Below are 25,641 nucleotides of genomic sequence, written 5' to 3' on the forward strand. Positions count from 1 at the left end.
CATATAGTCCCCTGAGCCCTACCCAGGGGGTTCTGAGTACAGAGCTAGGAGTAATCCCTGAGCATTGGTGGGAATAGGCCCAAAACAAAACAAAACAAAACAAAACTTTAAAGACAATAATATATGAAGATTTCAAAAAATTCAGAGATATTTGAAAAGTTGTTTCTTTTACATACTAGTAAATTAGCACAAACTTTACTTTAAAATAGAAGAAAAGTTGAAGCAGAGAAATAGATCCATTGGCTAGGTGCCAGCTTTGCCTGCAACAGGCCTGATTTTGCTCCCCAGCACTGTGTGGTCCCAAGCACCCCTTGAAAATGACCCCAAATCACCAAACCCAGAAGGTGGCCCCAAAGCCAAACAATACTGAGTAAATAACTAAAATAGAAACAGCAGGTACATGCTGTGTATCCCAATAGTAGCCAATAAACTTTGTTCCTCGTGTTGCCATTTTGAGAAAGGTCAAGAAGCCTCAGCCATTAGTCACCCAGAAACTTGAGTGAAGTCCACAGTATAGTTAGTTTTCAGGAGGAAGTCAGATCCACAGAGGGTAAAGACCAACTGTTACCTAATTCAAGTAGCACCAACTCACCACATGCACTCTGGGCTGCAGAATGAAAAGGTCTGATGGGCCCAGCTCAGTGACAGCACAGGACCCTGTCTGCAAACACCCAAAACCAACACTGAAAACTACAGGGAGTCAGACTGGAAAAATCCAAAACACTAGATTCCCTTTTTGTTTTGTTGTGTTGTGTTTCTTTGTTTTGGAGTCACACCCAGCAGCGCTCAGGCTCTACGCTCAGAAATCGCTCCTGGCAGGCCCGGGGGACCATATGGGATGCTGGGGTTCGAACCACCGTCCTTCTGCGTGCAAACGCGCCACCTCCATGCTATCTCTCCAGCCTCAGCACTAGATTCCTTTTTGATCTCTCATTATCTAAAGATAATGATGTAAACACAGTTCCAACACACACACTGGCTGAACTCTATGATGTCACCTGATATTAGAAGGCTAAGCAACCCCTTATGACTTTGCTTTGCACATGAAAGAAGATTGTGGGGCCAGAGAGAGAGCACAGAGTCTTCTTTTTTTTGGAGGGGGGATTTGGGTCACACCAGGCAGCGCTCAGGGGTTATTCCTGGCTCCATGCTCAGAAATCGCTCCTGGCAGGCTAGGGGGACTATATGGGATGCCAGGATTCGAACCAATGACCTCCTGCATGAAAGGCAATTGCCTTACCTCCATGCTATCTCTCCAGCCCCGCACAGAGTCTTCTTGCTTGCCTTGCATGCAGCCAAACCCAATTCAACCCCCACATATGATCCCCTGAGCATGACAGGAGTGACCCCTGAGCACAACTGACTGAGCTGGGCTGACTGAAGGGAAGCAGCCATGACGAAGAACTTTCAGCTACTCCCGTATCTGCTCCTCAAGTCTCCTAATCACACAGCTTGTTTAAAAGGTAGCAGGGCTGTCCAATGCCTGTCTTGCATGCTGCCAACCAGGGTTCAATCTCCAGCACCACGTATGGTGCCCTGCCAGGCGTGACTCCTACACACAGAGCCAGGAGGCCAAGAGTAGCCCTGAACACAGCTAGAAATGACCCCCAAACTCCTCAATTAAAACACTGCAAATTCTGATAACTCGGTGGGTGGGAACATAGTGCTGTTCTTAAGCCTGGACCCAGTTTTGAGTCCCAATACCATACAGCACCCCAAGAATTGCTGCATGTGGCTCTATAGTTGCAAGATAAGTGCCCTCCACACCGTGCTATCACTACAGGTGCTCCTGGAGTTCTTCTGACCTTGTGATTTTTCATAGCTATACACAAACCATGGAAACACAGTTCTCCTGTCTCAAGTTCTGCTCATATCTCCTTCTTTTTTATTTTTTCCCTTTGGTTTTTGGGTCACACCAAACAGCGCTCAGGAGTTACTCTTGGCTTTATACTCAGAAATCGCTCCTGGCAGGCTCGGGGGACCATGCAGGATGCCGGGATTCGAACCACTGTCCTTCTGCATGCAAGGCAAATGCCCTACCTCCATGCTATCTCTCCAGCCCCTCATATCTCTTTCTATTGGCTGAAGGATCCCCTAAGCATGGTTCAGGGGTCCAGTGGCCACTCTTGGAGATACTCAGCCCAACAAAGCAGTGGTCCTTGGGCCTGCAAAGCTGGAACTGCTGAGGCCACAATTGATGATCCAATGCCAGGATAGAGCTCACTATCTATGGGCTCCAGACCTCGGACCTATGTCCCTATTAATCACAGAGCATATACAAAAGAGAAAGGATGAAATTCCTCCCATTCTAGTTAGAATTCTTCAAGTGAATAAAATAACTCAGGCCATTATGGAGAAAAAAGGAAGCTTACCAATCATTTTAGCTTGAGAAAATCTAAAAAACAGGAGTATCCAATACTATTTCATGGTGAATCCAAAAGGTAAATTAAAGTGGTGTTTGTTCTGGGTCATAAAGGCTGCAAATCAACCAGAGAGTATGAATGGGCCTCACAAGGGAACATCGCTTTATCCTTGAGGCAAAGACCTTATCATAGGGGGCTGAAGAAATAGCATGAAGGTAGGGCATTTGCCTTGCATGCAGAAAGATGGTGGTTCAAATCCCGATATCCCATATGGTCCCCCGAGCCTGCCAGGAGCGATTTCCGAGTGTAGAGCCAGGACTAACCCTTGAGCGCTGCCAGGTGTGACCCCCCCCAAAAAAAAAAAACAAAAAAAAACCTTATCATAATGGGCTAGAGAGTCCAAGTCCAGAGAGTTTTGTTTGCAGGTGAGTGATGCCTGAGTACAGAGCCAGGCGTAACACCTGAGCACACAACCAGGCGTGGCCCAAAACTAAAACCAAAAATGGTATCATATCAACAACAAAAAAAAAAAAAACACCAAAACGTTTGAATTAAAAAAAAAAACCACAAGGGTCTGAGTAATAATAAATAATAGTACAGTAGGGCACTATGTATGTGGCAGATCAGGGTTCAATCCCCAGCATCTGTATGTTCCGTGAGCCCCACAAAGAGTAATTCCTGAAGAGGAACACAGGAGGAAACAGGAGGATGCATTAGTATCAGAAAAACTGCATTAAATAATATGATTAAAAACCCATTCCTGGGGCCAGAGTGGTAGCAGCGGTAGGGCACTTGCCTTGCATGTGACTGACCCAGGATGGATACAGGTTCAATCCCCAGCATCTCATATGGTCCCCTGAGCCAGGAGTGATTTCTCAGCTTAGAGACAGGTGTGAGGGACTCTGGGTGTGGCCAAAAAAAATGATAATAATAATAATAATAAATAATCTACCCCTTAGATTTAAAGAATACATTGCATAGCATGATAAAAGATTTCCCTTTTTAGCCTTAAAATAAAAAACTATTCTGGGCATTTGAATTGAGAAGTATTAGTGTTTAAAATACAAATTTCACCACAAACTATTTTGAGTATTCAAGATCAAAAGCAAAGAAAAGGCTAAATATAAGAGCTGGTGATCTAAAAATATAAAGCCACCAAAAAAATCTGACAATATTGAAAGTGACATCAAGTAAAACAGAATATTAGTTAAGAGCTTTGAAAGAGTTTTCAAAGAAATTTTCAAATTTCTTTGTACATGAGATCAAAATAATGCAAAAACTTAATAATGAACGCTTAACTAATCAAGTTTAATAAGGGAAAAGAGACAGTTTTCTGAGATCTATTTATGGGCACCTATAACAAAGGAACTTAGACTCTTTCACGTAATATTTTTAGAACATTCATTTATTCCAAAGGTCTAAACATTCAAATATAATTTGAATTATATAAATACATAATATGTATATATGATATATAATGTATAGTACATAATATAAATATATATAAATATAAATTATATAAATACAATTTCAAAAATAGCCCCAGTTGGTGACTCTACTCAAGTTTGAAGAATTCCAAGCTGACTGTTCAGGAGAAGCAGAAAGTGGCCCCATAGGACAATTCTGAAGGAAACTGCCATGGCGTGTCATCACACTCTGTGCATTGTCCTCATAATTGCCTCATCCACCAGGACCACCTCAGCACCTTTTGACATAGTCAGAAATGCACCACACCGCCTTTAGGGAGAACCCAAGAAATCCCCCTGCTTGCATAATTACTGCTCTGTTGCAAAGGCATAAGATTGTATTGTGTTCCCAACTTTTTCCAAGGCCAGTGAATGTGTTTGCCATAAATCTCTCCCACCTCTACAAAGTGCACCAGAAGCAATTTAATGCTAACAGTAGGCGAAGAGGACACTTTGACAGACAGCCTAGTCCCTTTCTTCAGCCTTCATTTGACTGAGAATCTTCCTAAACACCCACTTTGACCATGCCATCCTATTGCTCAAGAAATGCAAGGCTTCTCTACTCCCCATTTCTAAATCCCCATGCCCTGCTTTCCAAGGCCTGGGCCCCACCTACCTAGCTCAACCTACTTCTTGCCATGGTCAACAGGCCCCTGGGACTCTATTGTGCCATTCATTCAAAGCAGAATAGAGTCCTTCGTTCCTGATCTACTGAACCACGTCTCAATTCCTGCATAGTCTCTTTTATTTCTACCTAAAAGAACAATTTTTTTTAATTATTGTAAGGTCAGTTTGTATTAATTAAAACTCTTTGTTTTTGTTTTGTTTTGTTTGGGGGGGGCCACACCCATTTGATGCTCAGGGGTTACTCCTGGCTAAGCGCTCAGAAATTAACCCTGGCTTGGGGGACCATATGGGATGCCGGGGGGATCAAACCGAGTTCCTTACTTGGCTAGCGCTTGCAAGGCAGACACTTTACCTCTAGCGCCACCTCTCCGGCCCCAATTAAAACTCTTTAAACGGCTCACATCAGGGGCCAGAGTAATAGCATAGCCACAGGGTGCTTGCCTTGCATGCTGCCAACCCGGGACGGACCCAGGTTCAATCCCCTGCATCCCATATGAGCCTGCCAGGAGTGATTTCTAAGCGCAGAACCAGGAATAATCCCCGAATGCTGTCAGGTGTGCCCTCGCAAAAGGCCCCCAAAATAAAAATAAACTGTTCACATTGCTTAAAAAAAAAAACTCTGTAGAAGAAATAATCTCTGTAGCTGCAGTTTTTCGCTGTTGTCTTGCGGGATAATCCACCTTTCATAAATGACACTCCCCTTGGAAACATTGGGAATTAAGAATGATTCCAGCACAAAGGCTATTATTCTACTCATTCCTTTCCCACTACAGAGAGAATGAAGCATTTTTTTCATGTGCCCTTTGGCCATTTGTATTTCTTCTTTGAGAAAATGTCTGTTCATTTCTTCTCCACATTTTTTGATGGAGTTAGATTTTTCTTTTTAAATTCTGTCAGTACCTTGTATATTTTCAATATTATCCCCTTGTCTGTTGGGTATTGGGTGAATAGTCTCTCCCATTCTGTGGGTGAGTTTTGTATCATAGTCCTAGGGACTATTTTCTTTGATGTACAGAAGCTTCTCAGCTTAATCTTGTCCCATCTGTTTATCTCTGCTTCCACTTGTTTGGAGAATGCTGTTTCCTCCTTGAAGGTGTCTTTAGTCTCAATGTCGTGGAGTGTTTTACCTACATGTTGTTTTATATACCTTATGATTTTGGGTCTGATATCAAGGTCTTTAATCCATTTGGATTTGACCTTTGTGCACGGTGCTAGATGGAGGTCTGAGTTCGCTTTTTTGCAAGTGGCTGACCAGTTGTGCCAACACCACTTGTTGAAGAGGCTTTCCTTGCTCCACTTTTCATTTCTTGCCCCTTTGTCAAAGATTAACTAACTGTATGTCTGAGGAACATTCTCTGAATACTCAAGTCTACTCCACTGATCTGTCTTTATTCCAGTACCATGCTGTTTTAATGACTATAGCTTTGTAATACAATTTACAGAGAGCAATGAAAACCAAGCAAATGTACTATACTTCAAGTAGGTGACAGGAAAACCAAATAACAGTATATGAATGAGAGTAATGTTATTTTATATATGTATATATACACACACATATATATACATATAAGATATTGAATGTGGGGTGGGGGGATCAAACCCAGAAGCTCCTCAAAGAAAAGCACTGTACTAAAAAATAAAATAAAATAAAAAGAAAGAAAAGCATTGTACCACTGAGCAACACCCGAACCCTCAACTTAATGGGCTCTTTGTTTCTTTCTTTCTTTTTGTTTTTGAACCACATCTGGAGATGCTCAGGGCTCATTCTTGGCTCTACATTCAGGTACCACTCCTGGTGGTGATATGGGATGCCAGGATTGAACCTGGCAGACCGTGTGCAAGGCAACCAAGCATCTTACCCACTATACTATCTCTATGCCCCATTTTTTTGAAATTTTGACTTCTGGGTCACGTTGGACCATGCATAGACATCTCCATTAAAGGGGGGGGGGGTTCAGTAGGCCCACCAGATGTATTTTCCTAGAGCAAAGAACCACGGGGCCCCCTCTAAAGGTCCACTGAGGGTGCTTGCCCCTGCATGGAGAGTTGAGGAATTCCCGAAGAGAGATTTCTAAGAGTCTTGTTATGGTACTGACATTATATTGCCTTCATATTATTTGACCTTAAAATTAGTTCTCCCTTATGCTGATGATATTCACAGGCAAAATAGAGCCTTGATAAAAATCCCCTTACCTGGATAATATTTAGCACCAAATCAAAAACAATATTTTTCTCTTTTTCAAAATGTCCTTGCAGCCTTGGTTTCAGGTATGCAAGGGCATAGCCAGAATGCAGATCCTGGGCTATGGACTTTTCTCAGAAAATGGGAACTACTCCTTAGTGGAGTTAGCTCTTTCACTTGACCTCTAAAATAATAGAGCCCATCCCAGTGAGGATGGTAGTTCTAGATATTTTCTACTTCTCTCTTATCTCTTATTTGCATCTGAAGTTAGTTTGCAAAGAGCTGCCTTGAGTTGTGACCTTCTCCTTTGTAACTCAGAATTCTTACTGCTCACACCCATAGCTTAATGGATTGTTAAACTCTACTTTGTCATTGTAAACATTCTTCTCAATACCTATGACTGGCTTTTACCCCTTATAAAACTCCTAGCTTAGAGATTAAATTTGTCACACACTTGCCAGAACATGTTGTCCCATACAATTCATTTGTGTGGTCTCATTCTTCAATAATTTCCCACACGCCAGTTCATTCAGTGCCCACTCCCTGAAGTGAACTCACTGAAGCCCACTGGAGCTGTGGGACAGAAGCCACCCAGAGCAAGGTCATACCTAGCTATGTTCAGGGCTGACACATTAACTCTGTGCTCAAGGATCAGTCTGGGGGTGCTAGAGATCAAACCCGGTTGGTCATATGCAGGCCTCAATCATCTATCTCTCTGGCCCTTCAACTTAATTCTTTTGGGGAGATAGCTTGAATCCACACTTGACTGGAGTGCTTAGGAGTTACTCCCAACAGTACTTGGGAGGCCATGTGGGGACTCCTACATTCTAGGCATGTGCTCCAGATTTTCAAAAACTTGGGCCCTTTACTACTATTCATAAATAACTTGAATCATACAAGTGATCCTTTATAATAATAATATACTGATCAGAACTACTAGTCTAGATAGCACTTAGCATGCTTGGCTCATGAGAAAGCAAAGAATGAACTAACCAGTTGGGTATCTAAACCATGAATCATAACATTATAGCTGCAGCTGTCTGATGATGATGATGATGATGAAGAAGAAGAAGAAGAAGAAGAAGAAGAAGAAGAAGAAGAAGAAGAAGAGGAGGAGGAGGAGGAAAGGAAGAGGAGGATGAGGAAAAAGAGAAGAGGAGGAGGAAGAGAAGAAGAAGAAAAGAAGAAGAGGAGAAGGAGAAGAGGAGGAGGAAAAGAAGAGGAGGAGGGGAGGAGGAGGAGAAGAAGGAAGAAGAAGAAGAAGAAGAAGAAGAAGAAGAAGAAGAAGAAGAAGAAGAAGAAGAAGAAGAAGAAGAAGAAGAAGAAGAAGAAGAAGAAGAAGAAGAAGAAGAAGAAGAAGAAGAAGAAGAAGAAGAAGAAGAAGAAGAAGAAATACTAACATGGCATATAGCAGCTGATACATAAAACAACAATTGACTTGCTGCTTTTTCCCTTTTTGGGCCCAACAGTGGTACTGAGCCTGTTCTGGAGGTAGTATCAAGGACCAAGCAGCGCTGGCAACCAAACCCATGACTCCCACATCGAAAGCATTTGCTCTCGTCTTCCAAGATTCTGACTCTCTCTCAGTCCTGTGATTGCTCAGATAGGGATTGAGTAACCACTGGACTTGCACTACTCAGCTCTTGCCCTCCTGACATTTCTAGGGCACACAACAGTTTCTATGGAGACCAGCAGGCAACCATCTCCCTCCCCTGGGCAACGGGCAGTCTTGGGTGAAATAAGTAAAGCAATCTAACTGCCAGTGCACTGAGCCATCACATAACGTGCAGCTCCACCAAAGGGAAAATCTTCCTGTGATCAAGAAATCTGGCTCCAGACGAAAATGATTCCTGCTTTCACAATAAAGCATTGCCCCAGTAATGGAAGTCTCTCATTGACAGATTCAAAAAATATGTGTAATCTTTCTTTTTTTTTGTGATGTGGGGCCACAACAGGTGAGGCTCAGGGGTTACTCTTGGCTGTATAATAAGAAATCACTCCTGGTGGTGCTCGAGGAACCATATGGTATGCTGAGGATTGAACCCAGGTTGGCCATGTGCTATCAAACACCCTCCCCACTGTGCTATTGCTCTGGCCCCCTAAAACAGGTATTGACACTGAATCTGTTCTCCAACAGTTGCACAAATAAATTATTCGATTTTTACTGAAGATGTCAAAAATCCTGAAAGTTACATTCTCAACTTAATCATTCTTTTTTTTTTGTTTGTTTTGGTTTTTGGGTCACACCCAGCAGCGCTCAGAGGTTACTCCTGGCTCCATGCTCAGAAATCGCCCCTGGCAGGCTCAAGACCATATGGGATGCTGGGAATCGAACCACCATCCTTCACTTTGCAAGGCAAATGCCTTACCGCTGTGCTATCTCTCCAACCCAACTTAATAATTCTTAATAATTCTTTCGGTTTTACCAGATAAATAAATATTGAGGTCAAGAATCATCTGCTATCTTTAGGCTGGTCAGTCTGATATTGTATGAGTAGGGAAACTGATCAAAGAACAAATTTTTAGAACCTTTTTTAAGGAAGCCTCGCCCTGCAGTGCTCAGGGGCTACTCCTGGCATAGTGGTCGGGGTTGTGTTCTATGGTGCTTTGGGGGGAAACCATGTGGTGCCAGGACTGACCCTGGGCCTCCTACATGTGTAGCATGTGCACTAGTGCTTTGAATTATAACTCAGTCCACTTATGTTATTCTTCCTTAGTGTTACTTAGACAATTCAGAAATCTTATAAATATGAATAAATATGAGAGGGATAGGAAAGAGGGAAGTGAAGAACATTGGTGGTGGGAAGGTTGCACTGGTGAAGGGTGATGTACAGTCAATGACTGAAATTCAACTACAAACATTTCTGTAACCATGGTGCTTAAATAAATAAATTATATATTTTGAATGGAATGAGAGAAAGTTTCAGTCTATCATGCCCTGGAAACTTCCAAACATCAACCAAACAAGAAAGTTCCGCTCAACAGTTTTGAGGATATCACTAATTGCATCCATCTGTTTCCCTCTCTTCCCCACGCCCTCCAGTGACTTTATTGTGTGTAAAGTCATTTTCAACTTCATTTTGCATTCTAAATAAAAGCAAGAGCCAGCAAGAACCAGTATATTTTAAATTGCTGAATATTCATTTGCTTTGCCCCAGTGTGTTGATATCCAGGGCTATATTGATTTTTTTCCTCTAGGTTGTGTTCAAGAAAACTATCTACTTTTAAAATACTGGTCAAGGGCCTGGAGAGAGAGCACAGCAGCGTTTGCCTTGCAAGCAGCCGATCCAGGACCAAAGATGGTTGGTTTGAATCCCGGTGTCCCATATGGTCCCCCGTGCCTGCCAGGAGCTATTTCTGAGCAGACAGCCAGGAGTAACCCCTGAGCACCACCAGGTGTGGGCCCCCCCCAAAAAAAAAAAATACTGGTCAGGACATTTTTTTCCTGTGTATCCAAAGACAATTAATCTTAACCTAATAATCATCATCTGTCTGTCACTTACACTTATTGTACATTATGGGCTAGAATTCCACTGAGACAATAGTCAACACAGATATATGTGATATGTCAACATAGAAAAAGCAGGACAGTCACTTCTTTTTTAATTTGACCTTGTGATAAGAACTTTTATCCCGGGGGGGGGGGGGAATTAAAAAAAAAAAGAACTTTTATCCACTTAGTAACTTTTTTTTTTTTTTTTGGTTTTTGATTTTTGGGTCACACCCAGCAGCACTCAGGGGTTACTCCTGGCTTTATGCTCAGATATCACCCCTGGCAGGCTCGGGGGACCATATGAGATGCCGGGATTAGAACCACTATCCTTCTGCATGCAAGACAAACACCTTACCTCCATGCTATCTCGCTGACCCCCCTTACCAATTTTCTACAAAATCTAACAGCTAACTAACAGTTAACTAAAACCTAACAGCTTGCTGGCCCCCCTTAGCAATTTTTTACAAAACCTAACAGCTAACTAACAGTTAACTAAAACCTAACACTTAACTAAAACCATCATGCTGTCCAATACTTCTCAAGGAATAGTAACAGTAGATAAAAGCTTCTCAAAAATTTCCGATTTGTTAAAAAAAATGGGGGGGGGGATTTGTTTGTTTTTGAGCCACACCTAGCAGAGCTCAGAGGTTACTCCTGGCTCTGCACCTCAGAAATCACTCCTGGCAGGCTCGAGGGACTATATGGGATGCCGGGGATCAACCCGGGTCAGCCATGTGCAAGGCTAAAGCCCTACTCGCTGTTCTATCGCTCTGGACCCCAAAATTACTTAAATGTTATGGCAATTTTTGAAAAGCTTTTAGCTACTATTATTCCAGTATCTCTAAGTAAATATTTTAGTATGTAATTCCCATTTATGCATTTCCAGATAAAAGTATGTTTCTGAAAACTTCCTAATCTGGGAAATAAAAATGGAAAACTCAGCCTCATGGTAAAAGTATATAGTAGATAATTAGAGTGAGGGAGACTAAAATTGGGGAATGGCAGTGGAGTACAGTAGCTAAGCACATATTTTGCATGCAGGAGTCTTGTGTTCTATCTCTAGTATCAGGAGGGGAGAAAAATCAAACATAAAATTTTTGTTCTAATTTTTTTGGGGAAAGCACACCAAAATTTGCTCAGAGGTTTCTTCTGGATCTGTGCTCAAAAATCACTTCTGGCAGGCTCAAGGGACGCAAAGGATGCCAGGGATCAAACCCGGGTCAGTCTTGTACAAGGCAAATACCCTCCCCACTATGCTACTGCCTCAGCCCCTACGTCCAATTTTATATATATTTAAATTTGTGTTTGTTTTGGATTCACATCCAGCAGTACTCAGAAAAACATATGTGATACCAGGGATAGAATGTGGGTTGGTCACTTGTGAGGCAAGTGCTTTAACTCTTATACTCTCTGACCCTTGGTTTGTTTTGTTTGTTTGTTTTTGAATCACACCCTGCCAAGCTCACTCCTGGCAGGCACAGGACACACACACACACACACACACACACACACACACACACACACACACACCATATGTGATGCCAGGACACACACAGACACACACACAGACACACAGACACACACACACACACACACCATCTGTGATGCCAGGATTTGAACCACCATCCATCCTGGATCAGCTGCTTACAAGGCAAACACCTTACAGCTGTGCTATCTCTCTGGCCCCTGGTCCTAAATTTTAAATCAAAGTTGCCTCTGAAGTCCGTTACTTTTCAAAAAAAAAAAAAAAATGGAGGGTGTAACTGCTTACTAAAAGGACACGACAGTTACTCACTTAATAAAGGCTGGTGGCATATCTCTCTTCAAAATCTGATCCTCCGTTGTCTGCACAGTTTCCTTTCCAACCTAAGAAGAAGAAAGAGTCACAGCTTAGATATGCATAGTCAGAGTTGGAAAAGCCATTCTTAAATATATTTGAAATGTACACTTTTGTAGCTCAAAGAGAGGCTATGAAGTTTAGGAATCTGTTGAGGCAGGCTAAAATGTCAATGCAGAAAAATAGCAGACCTCACTGACACAAAGAATAACTATTTGAGGACCCGGAGAGATAGAACAGCGGCATTTGCCTTGCAAGCAGCTGATCCAGGACCAAAGGTGGTTGGTTCGAATCCCGGTGTCCCATATGGTCCCCCGTGTCTGCCAGGAGCTATTTCTGAGGAGACAGCCAGGAGTAACCCCTGAGCACCACCGGGTGTGGCCCAAAAACCAAAAAAAAAAAAGAATAACTATTTGAAATCATCAGGATTCTAGAACTAAAAATCAGACATGAAAAACTCTAGTAATAATTAAATGCATTCCAACTCAAGCAGCAGGTTTCCACCCACCCCCAATGACAGAGCAACTTAAACAGAAATAATATATCGGGGCCAGAGCAGTGGTGCAGCAGTAGGGCTTTTGCCTTGCACGCTGCTGACCTAGGATGGAAGACGGTTCGATCCCCTGGCATCCCATATGGTCCCCCAAGCCAGGAGCAATTTCTGAACACATAGTCAGGACTAACCCCTGAGCGTCACTGAGTGTGGCCCAAAAACCAAAAACAAAAGAAAGAAATAATATAGGGGCAGGGATGTGTCTCAGTGGTAGAGCCTTGCTCTTGTGTGAAACTTTGGTTAATTGCCTGATACTAAACACACACACATGTACATGCAAACATGTGCACATGTGCATTATATGTATAATTATATATAATTCCGAGTGTCGCAATAGAATAGTTTTATACCCTGAGGTAGAACTGTAATTGGTACCTTCTCTTTGTTAAATTAGCCTGCAAGTTTGTGTCTGAAATGTTCTACCTAAAAATTACACTTGTGAGAATATGGTTTATAAGTGATAATACCAAATGTGGTAATAATAATATTCACAACTTCACAACTTCACCATCAAGTGAGTTATAAAAGCTAAGATATTTAAAAACAGCATCCAGCAATAATGAATTTAGTAAATTAAGATATATATATATATATAATTAGACTGAATACTATGGGGCAATTAAAACCATAGTTAAGAGACACTCAGCAGTACAGAAAGACGTTTATATTTAATTTAAAAGGTAGAATAAAAATAATCTTTAATCGAGTACCGTGGGACCATTAAAACAACAGTTAAGAGAAAGTTGGTACTCATTTAAAATGAAAGCTAAAAATAATAAAAATGCTATGACTCTGCAAAGGTTCAGCCATTTAAGGTAAAACTTAAAGAAGAAGCTAACACTAATTGAGGATTTTTTTTTTTTTTTGGTTTTTGGTTTTTGGGTCACACCCGTCAGCGCTCAAGGGTTACTCCTGGCTCTATGCTCAGAAATCGCTCCTAGCAGGCTCAGGGGACCATATGGGATAACGGGATTTGAACCACCGACCTTCTGCATGAGAGGCAAACGCCTTACCTCCATGCTATCTCTCTGGCCCCTAGTTGGGGAATTTTTGAGTGAATTTATATCTTGTTCCTTTGATTTTGAAATGAGAACATACAATTTTTATCATAGGAAGAGGAGTGTGGGCCACACCCAGCTGTATTCAAGGTTTACTCCCAATTCTGTGCTTACGGGCCACTACTGGTGATGGTCAAGGGACCACACATGTTGCTGAGGATCAAACAGGGTGGGATGCATACAAGGCAAAGACGTTCCTCATGTCTGTCTTTCTAGCCCAAGTTTTTTATCATTTAAATATAGTATTTAAAATGTTATTCTGGGGCCTGGAGCGATAGCACAGCAGTAAGGCATTTGCCTTGCAGGCAGCCAACCCAGGACAGACGGGGTTCAATCCCCAGCATCCCATATGGAACCCTAAGCCTGCCAGGAGCAATTTCTGAGTGGGAGCCCAGTATGGCCCAAAAACCCAAAATAAAATAAAAATAAAAATAAATGTTATTCTGGGTCACTTTGCAATTATTTCCCATCTAATAATTTCCTTAATAATTTCATGTTCTTTTATCTTCTTTTCTTTTTCTTATTATTTTTCATTTTCTGTTAGTTACCCAAATACTGATGGCCAAGTCTGCCACACTAAGGTATGAGTATGTTTTATATCAAAAATTACACACATATTCACTTTCTTCAAAATTATTCCTAAAAGAAATATTGCTCCTGTAATCAGAGCTGAAGAGATCATTAAAGGGTTAAGAAGTTTGCACTGGGGCAGGGAAGGTGGCGCTAGAGGTAAGGTGTCTGCCTTGCAAGCGCTAACGTAGGTCGGACCACAGTTTGATCCCCCGATGTCCCATATGGTCCCCCCAAGCCAGGGGCGATTTCTGAGCGCATAGCCAGGAGTAACCCCTGAGCGTCAAATGGGTGTGGCCCAAAAACCAAAAAAAGAAGCTTGCACTGATGTACCTGACCCTTGTTCAACCTCCAGTTCCCGGAGCACCACCAGGAGTAATCCCTAAGTATGAAGCCAGGACTCAGCCTGGAGGCACCACCAGGTATGGCCAAAACAAAACAAATTGTTTCTCTAAAGCGCATCAACTCCTATTTCTTTTAAGTACATCACATATAAAGTATTTTAGAAGATGTGATTTAAAATGTTTTTAAAATATTTCTAGTATCTCAATGTTTAATCTTTCTTTTTAAAAAATGTTCTTAAAACACCAGCATTTACAAAGCTACTGATAGTTGAGTTTTAGACATTCAATGTTCTAGTTGAAATTTCACCACCACAATCAACTTCCCTCTATCCATGTTCCCAATTTTCTTCCACCCCTCCACCACCACCCCACACACAGTTTGCCATATTGGCAGGACTTTTTCTTTTTGGGGGGTTTTTGGGGTACACCAGGCGGCACTCGGGTTATTTCTAGTTCTGCACTCAGAAGTCACTACTGGCAGGCTCGGGGGACCATATGGGATATCAGGATTCAAACCAGGGTCCATCCTGTGTTAAACACATGCCAGGCAAACACCTTACAGCTCTGCTATCACTCTGGCCCCTGGCAGGCCCATATTTTTAAATTACTGGTTGTAATTTGGATCTTGGGTTGTCAGTGTTGTTAACTGTATATTTTAGGAAATAGCATCAATAGACTTCCTGACAGCTGAATAGTATTCCCTTGTGTAGACATACCACATCTTCACAATCCACTCATCTGTCATGTGACACCTAGGTCGAGTCCATATGTGTGTACAAGTCCCTCTGAATGAGTGTCCTTGGGTCGTGGACAGCCAGAAGTAAAATTCTTAATTTATTAAGAACTCTTCAGACTGTTTTCCATTCCCACCAGCTGTGAATGAGGCTTTCTTCTTCACCACACTCCTGCCAACAGATTGTTATCATTGCTTTTGTACTATTCTCACTGGTGTAAGATCCTAAGAAGATGCAGGGGGAGGTTGTTTGTTTGTTTTTGGTTTCTGGTTTTTTGGATCACACACGGCAGCACTAAGGGGTTATTCCTGGCTCAGTGCTCAGAAATCGCCCCCGGCAGGCACGGGAGACCATATGGGATACCGGGATTCAAACCACCGTCTGTCCTGGGTCTGCCACATACAAGGCAAACACCCTACCACTGTGCTAAACTCTCCAGCCCAGAAGATGCAGTTTTTAAAATTGAATGGTGAGTGGGTCCCTGGCGGCCTGGGAGTGGGCTGTGTGGAAGAATCTGCAAGAGGGGCAGTCGGGACCCGGAAACAGAAAATAAAGCTCTTCCCCTGGAGAAAGCATCCATCCTTTCAAAGGGCTCCCTTGCAGGAAGGGCACCGGGTATGGATTGGCAACCCGGACCCCAAAATCACAGAATTCCACCTTCTCAAGCTCCTGCAGAAGTTCGACAAGGTGAAACAGTTTGACATCTTCTTCCACAAATCCGGTGCCCTGGAGGGGCAGCCTCAGGACTACTCTTTCATTAACTTTGAAACCAAGCAGGAAACAGAACAAGCCATCCAGTGTCTCAATGGCAAGCTGGCTTTGTCCAAGAATCAGATGGTGCGGCGGGTGCATCCCAAGTAAAGAGGTACGATACAACAAGAACCATTAGATCCTTCCATCTGTCTGGAGCCCTCCTCCAGCACTGAGCCCATTCAGTCCAACCTAAGTGTCACCGCCAAGATCAAAGTCATTGAAGCAAAACTGAAGATGATGGAGGAAAACCCTGAAGCAGAGTATCCAGCTGCACCAGCGTATTCCTACTTTAAGCCACCAGATTAAAAAAAGACCTACTCATTTTAGAAAAACATGGAAGTCCCCACGATGACTGCGATTCACATATTCACTGACCCAGCAAAAACAAATCGATTGAGACATTTCACTCCTCTGCCTTTGTACTTTGTAGTACTTTGTACTGCCCCCACAAAACACAATCACATATTAGAGTTTGGTGACATAACATTTTTGGATGATCTTAGGGCTTTTTCTTCCCTGAAGTGTGTGTGAAATTGAGCATTGTCCAGAATAAATAGGATTGTATCCAAAAATAAAAATAAATAAAATAAAAAACAAAACTGAATGGTGGGATTTACCAATTTTATCGAAATTAAGCTATATCAGGATATTAATCGTAAATATAAAGTCCACGTTAATGCTGAAAATCTGGGAAAATGTTCAAATCCAGGATTGAAAATACCTCAGTCCTACTATTAAGCAATTTTACATTTTAAGTATACAGCAACAAATTCTAAGCACACAGTAAATCCATGAAAGCCAGTAACACAATAAGCTGTTCTCCAGGAATACAAGTCATGCATAAGTTACTGAACACAAGATTTGTTTCTCTCATGTTAATAGCTTAGAAGAAAAAGCACACACACAGAGATACACATAGAGACACACACACAGACACACACAGTGTAACAGCCAGCACTTTCGTAGACAACAGACTCTCTGTATCCTAATCAAAGCCTTTCAAATGAGCAGCTGCTTCCCTAGAGTTTCTCAGATCCAAACATGACAGAAAATTTCCAGATGCATTGTTCACTGTATTTTCCAAGTTAAATCACCCATTCAAAAAGTTTGTGGCCACGATTTCAGGAAGTAAAAGATGGAATTCAGCAACAGTCACTAATTCATACTGCGGATCAAGAAAGCTTCAAAGGAGACTGACACGTAGACCCATAGAGATTCCTTTTATTTTATATTAGACAGACACACATAAGATAGAGACAAACAGAAAGCAAGGGGCAAGGGAGTGAGATTCTCTCGGACATCTTCTAGAAAGTCATTCTTCTGTGTTACTAAACATTTATTGAGAACAACCCCATGGACTTTCTAAGTATGAGGAGAATGCAGATGAACATGAAGTCCTGCCCTTGTGGAACTTTGTTCTAGAAAGAGAGGACAAGGAGAATCCAAATAACTTAAATTAACACTCAAGAGCCTGCCAGACAGAGATAAAGGCAATGGTCTAATCAAGTAGATGAAAGTGGAGAATGTCCTCTTGTAGAAGGGGCCCAGAATTGTGGCTTGGTGGTAAAGCACTTGCCTTACCTACTTGGGGGCCCAAGTTTGATTCCTCTGCCACCACAACACACACTTCTAGTGAGATCCTCAGCACCCCAAGTGTGGCCACCAGAGCTGCAAAATATAGCCAATGACAGCTTCTCTGCAGAACTCACAGAGTCACTGACGTTCTGTGGCTTCTCTCACACTGGATGGAAGAAGCAAGAAAATGGTCCTAAGGCCAGGAGTCTGGGATAGGTGAAGTCTAAACAGTTAGTGAGGGGAAGGTGTGGCAGTAGGGTTGGGTAAGAAAGGAAGGAAGGGAGCACACATCTTTTGGGCTAGGGGAAGGTGTTTAGAATCTTCCCTAAGTAAAACAGGAAGGAAGCAGGTAGACAAAGAAAGAAATGAGCTGGTTATCTTTTTTTAATAAATGTTTAAAATGTTTTAAAAAGATGTGCTGCCTGGTATATGAAGAAGTGTGTTCAGTGGAGAAGGGGAACCAGGATGAGCAGTTGTGAGGCCACTGCTGTCATCCAGGAGACAGAGCAAAGACAAGACAGGGAAGAAGAAATGGAAACACTGACAGTTACTTGGGGCTTCTCTTAGACTGGGGAGGGAAGGTAAAAGGGACTGGGGAGGAGAAAAGTTTTTTTGAAAAGGACTTGCAGGCTAATTAAGTGAAATGCCTTCAAAGACATCAAAGGAGGAAAAGAACCATGAGTGTGGGCCGGAGAGATAGCAGGGAGGTAAAGCATTTGCCTTGCATGCAGAAGATCGGTGGTTCAAATCCCGGCATCACATATGGTCCCCCGAGTGAGCCTGCCAGGTGCAATTTCTGAGCGTAAAGCTAGGAGTAACCCCTGAGCACTGCTGGTGTGACCCCAAAAAACAAAACAAAACAAAACAAAGCATGAGTGTGCCAGAAAAAATAATTAATTTAAAGTTTTCAAACAGCAAATGTTCTGACCCAACACTCACAGCTCAACCTGAAAGGAGTACCCTTGGCTTCTTCCCAAAGCTTGCTTGCTTGCTTCCTTGCTTCCTTGCTTCCTTGCTTCCTTCCTTCCTTCCTTCCTTCCTTCCTTCCTTCCTCTTACATTCTCTTTTTCACTTTCTCTCGCCTATTTTTTTTTCAATATATGATGATTTTACTTAAACCCAAGTGGAGGTAATTGTTAAGGAAAGTAATTTATTTCATTACTTTATATGAAAGGTAGGTGAGATGAAAGGAAAGAGGTAATAAAAATAGTCAAGGGCTACGTATTTGAAAGCTATTTTAAATTATTTAAGAGGTAGACACTAAGATATTTCATTACTGTAAAATGCTTTTATTCTTGCAATGTTGATGTTCACGATTGCTCTAATCTCCAACTGAATTGGGTACAATAAATGATCCCATTTTTAAGCAACAACACAGAAAGCACTGCTGTAGAATGAACACCATTTAGAACAATGTGGAGTGACAGAAACAATCCACGTATGTCCTACTGCATTTCTGCTTCCCAAAACAGCAAGCCAGTGACCAAATGTGGCTACTAAAATATTTGAAATATGGTCAGTGTGAGCCATGAACTGAATAGCCACTTTTACTTACCCTATTTTAAGTTTGGCATCTATTTTTTAGAGCTGTTTTAGGTACTTAGGGAAACTTGGAGGCGATACAGAGATTTCCTAGTCTCTGTCTCCACCGTGCACAGTCTCCTCCATTATCCACATGCTCTCTTCAACAGACCCCTCAGAGTGTCCTTTTTCTTTTTCACTTGTTTTTGTTTTAAGCTTTTGGGTCATACTCATCAGTGCTCAAAGAGTATCCCTGGCTCTGCACTCAGAGATCACTCCTAGTGGGCTCAGAAGACCTTATGAGGTGTTGAAGATCACACTCATAGCACCCCAGTCAGCCATATACAAGGCAAGTGTCTTACTCAGCTTCCCTTTTTATAGTTGATAGGTCTACATAGACACATCACAACTAAAGTCCAGAGTTCATACAACATTTCACTCTTAGTGTTGTAGAATCTGAGTTTGGATCTCAAAATGACATACTCAAATTCTGTGCTCTGCACAGTCCTCTGTAGAATTAATTAAATTAATATGAGTCCTGAATGGATGGATGGATGAATGGACGGATGATGGTTGGTGGGTGGGTGGTGAGGCCTTTCTCGGCTTTCTGGGGCACTTGCAGTTTCTTTGGCCTGGTGGGTCTGAGGGTTCAGGGTATTGGCAAGGAAATGACCCACAAGCAGTCAGTAGATGTTAGGAGACATGCAGCTTTATTAAAGGCCCTAGCCACCATGTGTGGCTTCTAAGCTAAACAGCCTCTCTGCATCTAACCATCTCTCATCTCCCCATCCTGCCTCTTCCTCCTCAGCTTCTCCAGCAAAATCCCTCACTGATCTCCCTCAGAATCTCTGGATCCCTTTACACCCCTCAGGCAACCCCTTAGTTACCTTCCATGGACCCCACCCCTCCCAGAAATGGGCTGGTCTGACCATCAGGTAAGACTAGACAGGAAGTTGGGGGAAGGGTAACAGTCCTCCCTTTGGATGCCCAAACCCTAGGAACTGGCGATCTTTTTTGTCTCCACAGTTGTACCTCTTCCAGAATGTCATATAATTAGAGTAAATAACATTGTATAGCCTTAAGGTCTGAGAGATAGTAGAGCAGACATGACACTTGCCATGCATTCAACCATTCGGGATTTGAACCCTGGCTTCACATGTGGTTGCCTAAGCATTGCCAGAAGAGCGAGGAAAAAACCTTAGGCACAGCTGAGTGCGATCCACCTAAAAAAAAAAAATCAGGGCTGGAACTATAGCACAGCAAATAGGGCATTTGTCTTGCACGTGACCAACCCAGATTTGATCCCCAGCATCCCATGTGGTTCCCTAGCACCGCCAGGAGTAATTCCTGAGAGCAGAGCCAGGAATAACCACTGGGTATATGAGCACCACTGGGTATAGCCCAAAACCCCAAAGATATATATTATAAATATAAATAAATATATCCATATATATATATATATATTAAACCTTTGAAAATTGGCCTCTTGGGGATACAGAGATAATACAGTAGGGAAGGCACTTTACCTTGCACACAGCCAACCTGGGTTCAATCCCTGGTGCCACATATAGCGCCCCGAAAATAACCAGAAGTGACGCCTGAGCAAAGTCAGGAATAGACCCCGGGCACTACTGGGTTTACATAAATACATAAAACGATTAGCTTCTTCTAATTTCAGTTGCTCCATATGGGTAGTGACTACCATATTAGCTGGTCTAGGTAAATGAGATTCAATGGAACCCAAAACTCAGGTTTCTGCCTCCAGACTCATTGACTAATATGATGCTTCACAAACTATGATAGTGAACTTTATTGCTGCCTCTATTACTTGATATTTGCACAGAAAAAGGGACCTAGCCCTGGAGAGAGAAGTTGCTGAGTGGAACAAAGGCACTTGGGAGGCCTAAGCAAAGAGAAGCCTGGGCTAGCGCTTTTGCACCTGGTTGATCAGACAAGAAAAACAGGCTCTACAGGCATCAACCAAGGAAATGAGACTCAAGTCTGAAAGAGCCTGAGAAGGGCCTGGGGCGCCACAAAAGTCTGAATGGGTCTGAGAAGGGCGTGGGGTATGAGTGAAAGTTAAGAGGTTCCTATCACTTCACCAGAGGTTATCATCTGTGTTTTCCACCTTGCCAATTCAAGGCTCCTCTCACTGAAGTATGAATCCACAACATTCAAAGAAGTCCATTTCTGGGCCAGGAATGTGACTCCGCAGGAAAGCCCTGATCTTATACATGGAGGATGTCCCACAGAGAACTCTGCTAACACCAAAGAATTCTCCGAAAAAAAGTACCTATATGTTAAAAAAAGAATAAGAAGAAGTACCTATATGTGGAGGCTGTAGTGTTAGTAGTGGGTAGGGTACTTGCCTTGAATGAAACAAAACTGGGTTAGATCTCCAGCATCCCAGAGGATCCCAGAGTACCGCCGGGAGTAATCCCTGAGCATCACTGGGTGTGGCCCAAAGGAAAATAACTTACAACAAATCCAATTTTACCAGAGGTTAATGGATATAATAAACAACTCCTGTTGGTTGTTTCCTCCTTTTTGTTTTGGTTTTTGGTCTGTGCACAGGGCAATACCCAGTGTTCTATGCTACTCCCAACCCTGTGCTCAGCAGCAGTTCCTACTCTCGCTCTGTGCTCAGGAGTAGCTCCTGGTTATGGGTCAAACCTTTCCGCATATGAAGCATGTGCTCAGCAACGGAGCTATTTCTCAGGCTCCTCTATAGAATTTTCTGGTCACAAAATCTCCTAAAATGCCCGTCACTTTCCCCCTCCTCCCAACTTTTCTACCACTCGGCAATCACTGGGAGTCATTCAGTCCTACATTTGTTTCTGACCCACTTATTAGACTCCAGGCAGGTGACCAGAGCCTGTCCCAGCAGCTCAAGGCACAAAACACCTTGGAAGCCACAGACAAAACACCTCTCATTGGACACACTGCACTCACACTGGCACAAGGCTGGCCCAGGAAGGGGAGGGAGCTTCTGAACCAAGTGAGGGAGACTTGGAGAAAGTCACGGATACAATATACTGTGACTGCAAATTCCACATAGACTCTGGGAATCCAGGCCTGTGAGAATCAAATTTTTCCTCATGAATATCATAACAAAATGACACTAGGCAACATAACTACTCAAGACCTACTAAGACCCAACATGCATATTATGGCCTCCCATTACTAAAACTCCAATGTGTTGGTTCTATTAAGTAAGAAAATGATTTCTTCTTCAGAGAATCATCTGGAAGTCTTTAGGCCCAATTCTACCCAATTCAGTCAAAAGGCAGGCAGTGCCCACTATGTGTCTGCTATGTGGCCGATGAAGAAAAGGAAAACGCCCCTAGAAAGTGAAATAAGGCAGTGAAAGATTAAATAAATGAGCTGGGGGTGATTTTCAGGGAACTTGGCAGGAAACCCCACTTCTTGGGAAAGCTGTTATTTTGTTCAGTGGTTCATTTAAATATCTTTTGTTCCTGTGTGACTTTAGTTCAAAACTCCCTGGAAGAGGTCTTTTTTTCCCTGCTGCTGTTGTTATTTCTCCTGCCATGGTTACTCCTTTTATCATAATCTACTTGATTTGAAAGCTAGACTGTTTAAGTCCCTTGCCAGAATATGTTCATACCAATGTCTTCCTTAGCCAGACTAGCATAAGGAAACAGAAAGACAGCATACAACGAGGGCTTGTTACCAATTTGTATAGTGTGAAGTGGTAACTCCAGAGCATTATATTAACAGGGTAGCAGGAAACTGTAATCCACAAAAATTCTTAACGTCCAAGAAAAAACAAATGATGAAAATGTATGTCTAATGTACCTTTGCAGGTCCTGTGGACCCGCTATAAGTTCAATTGTCACCAGATAAGGAAACACGGGTTCATCCGCCTATAATTTGGTTCTAAATCCATGGTTCTATTGCAGAAGTATTAGTCTCTAATCAGTCCATTATACTGAGGTCATTCTGATATGGAGCTGGATCCAGATCCACTCCTGACTCAAACCAGGGTAATAAAATCATTATGATTTTTTTTTGTTTTCCAGCAGCAGTGTTAGATTGTTGACCTCCTCATCCTCTCTCTAGTACCTTTTATGTTATTCAAGGATGGTTTGCCAGAGTCAGACATTTAAACCCAGATCTTGGACTCTCTCTTTTGACCTGATTTCCTAACTCACTGATATATTTAATCAAATACGAAACAATCCGATGTGGTGTAAGAGATGCAAAATAAGTGATGCAAAAAACACTTATTGCAAAGCCAGATTAACCATATGATTGGATTAATCTGGGTGTACAATCTAATTTATTAATTCAGAAAACATAATGCTTCCATCTTTTTTTTTTCTCAGAAGTTGGATGATTCCAAGTGTTTTGTGCTTCCATACAAATGTTAGCAAATTTTGTTCTGTTTGTGGATTTTTTTTTTTTTTTTTGAAGAACGCCATTGAGATTTGTACAGGTACGGCACTAATCTGTATGATGCTCTGGGCAGAAAGAACACATAAACAATGTTACTTCCACCCCAGCAAGAGCATAGACTAATATTATTACATATTTGCTTTTTAAACAATGTGAGGCTGAAATGTAGTTCAACAATAAAGATTTGCTGAGTTTTCAGCATAAAGTCCTGGGTTCAATCCCTAGTACCAGATATATAAAAGTTACTCCTGTAGCAATGACAGTCTTTGTCTTTTTTGTTGTTGTTGTTGTTGTTTTTAGGTCATACCTGGCTGTGTTCAGGGGTTACTCCTGGCTCAATGCTCAGAAGTCACTCCTGGTAGGCTTGGAGGACCATATGGGATGCCAGGACTCAAACCACCATTCATCTTGGATCGGCTGCATGCAAGGCAAACACCCTACCACTGTGCCATCTCTCCGGCCCCAGTCTATGTCTTTTATTTACTTTTTTTTTTTTTTTGGTTTTTGGGCCACACCCGTTTGATGCTCAGGGGTTACTCCTGGCTATGTGCTCAGAAATCGCCCCTGGCTTGGGGGGACCATATGGGACGCCGGGGGATCGAACCGCGGTCCTTCCTTGGCTAGCGCTTGCAAGGCAGACACCTTACCTCCAGCGCCACCTACCCGGCCCCTTTATTTACTTTTTTAAGTGATTCCTATATACTTGCTTCATTCTGATCCAATAATAAATGGGATTTTTTTTGGGGGGGGGGGGCCACACCTGGTGACACTCAAGGGTTATTCCTGGCTATGCGCTCAGAAATCGCTCCTGGCTTAGGGGACCATATGGAATGCCAGGATGTGAACCAACATCCATCCTAGATCGGCAGCATGCAAAGTAAACACCACCACTGTGCTATCGCTCTGGCCCCAATAAATGGGATTTTTAAGAACTTATTTGGTCACCCTAGAACTGCATCCCAATAAGGAGACAATTTGTTGGAACCCAAAAATCCCAACTGACAAACAGACTTTTATGTCATTCTTCATGATCTCCACATTCGAACCATTTCATTCATTCGTGTCCGTCCCTGCTTGGTCCCTGTGGTGTCAGGATTCATCAACCGTATATGAGGCAAACCTCTCTCAGTCCCTTGATAAAAAGTTCCTGAGACCACTCATAGAAATTCCTTACCTACCTCTGTAAATATGTTCTTTATTAAAAGTGTTCTTCTTGTATGAGCTATGAGAAATAAATACGAAGAATTTATGTCAGGAATGACAAATGGCGGTGCATGGGCCAAGACTAATCTACAGGCCGATTTTGTTTGACTTGCACTTGTGTGTGTTAGGAAGAGGGGGGGCAACAAAGTACTGCAGAATACTGCAAAGTACTGTGGAGACAACCCAAAGACCATTCTTGGCAATATCCACATGGTCCCCCAAGCCTGCCAGGAGAGATTTCTGAGCACAGAACCAGGAGTACTGTTGAGCACCACCAGTGTGGCCCAAAAACATTAATTAATTAATTAATTAATTAATTAATTAATTAATAAAAATTTGGGGTGGGAGTTGGTTTTGGGGCCACACCCAGTGACACTTAGGGGTTACTCCTGGCTTGCTATGTGCTCAGAAATCGTTCCTGGATCAGGGGACCATGTGAGATGCCGGAGATCAAACCCAGGTCTGTCCTGAATCAGCTGCATGCAAGGCACATGCTCTACAGCTATACTATTACTCTGGCCCCTGGTTTTTTTTTTTAATTAATTAATTAGAGGAATCAGAGCAATAGAACAGTGGGGAGGGTGCTTGTCTTGCATGTGGCCCACCCAGGACTTGAACTTGCAAGTGGACCACCTACTCTATTCCCGGAATCCCATTCCTGTAAGCACCACCAGCAGTGCAGAACTAGGAGCAAGCCCTGAGCATCAAAGGGTGTGCCTCCAAAGCAAACAATCAAAAGAAATGAATGAGAAACCACCAGAGACTAAAAAGGGTCAAATATTTGCCAACTGCCTAAAATAGTTCATTTCAGATGTACATCACTGAGAAGATAATCCAACAGGTTAAACAGAAGGCTAAATTCTGTTGGGGGTAGGGGGGTTTCTAAGGTTAAGCAAGCTCATTTGATGGAACATACTTTCCTGGAAACTAGGGTCAAGCTTCCTTA

At 42.4% G+C, this 25,641-nt stretch overlaps 1 protein-coding gene and 1 pseudogene across 2 annotated transcripts in view; one reads left to right on the forward strand and one right to left on the reverse strand.

The window, feature by feature from the left end:
• The window catches only part of VCL (vinculin), a 107,902-nt gene that overhangs the window by 57,048 nt on the left and 25,213 nt on the right, over nucleotides 1-25,641 (reverse strand). For both annotated transcript variants that reach the window (XM_049789089.1, XM_049789090.1), the window contains exon 2: nucleotides 11,927-11,997. In XM_049789089.1, the coding sequence (XP_049645046.1) occupies nucleotides 11,927-11,997 (71 nt within the window). The remainder of the gene's footprint in view (nucleotides 1-11,926; nucleotides 11,998-25,641) is intronic.
• On the forward strand, nucleotides 14,138-16,332 carry LOC126031331 (probable RNA-binding protein 18; annotated as a pseudogene).

The sequence above is a fragment of the Suncus etruscus genome, chromosome 15 (assembly GCF_024139225.1).
Source record: "Suncus etruscus isolate mSunEtr1 chromosome 15, mSunEtr1.pri.cur, whole genome shotgun sequence".
Classification (NCBI taxonomy): Eukaryota; Metazoa; Chordata; class Mammalia; order Eulipotyphla; family Soricidae; genus Suncus; species Suncus etruscus.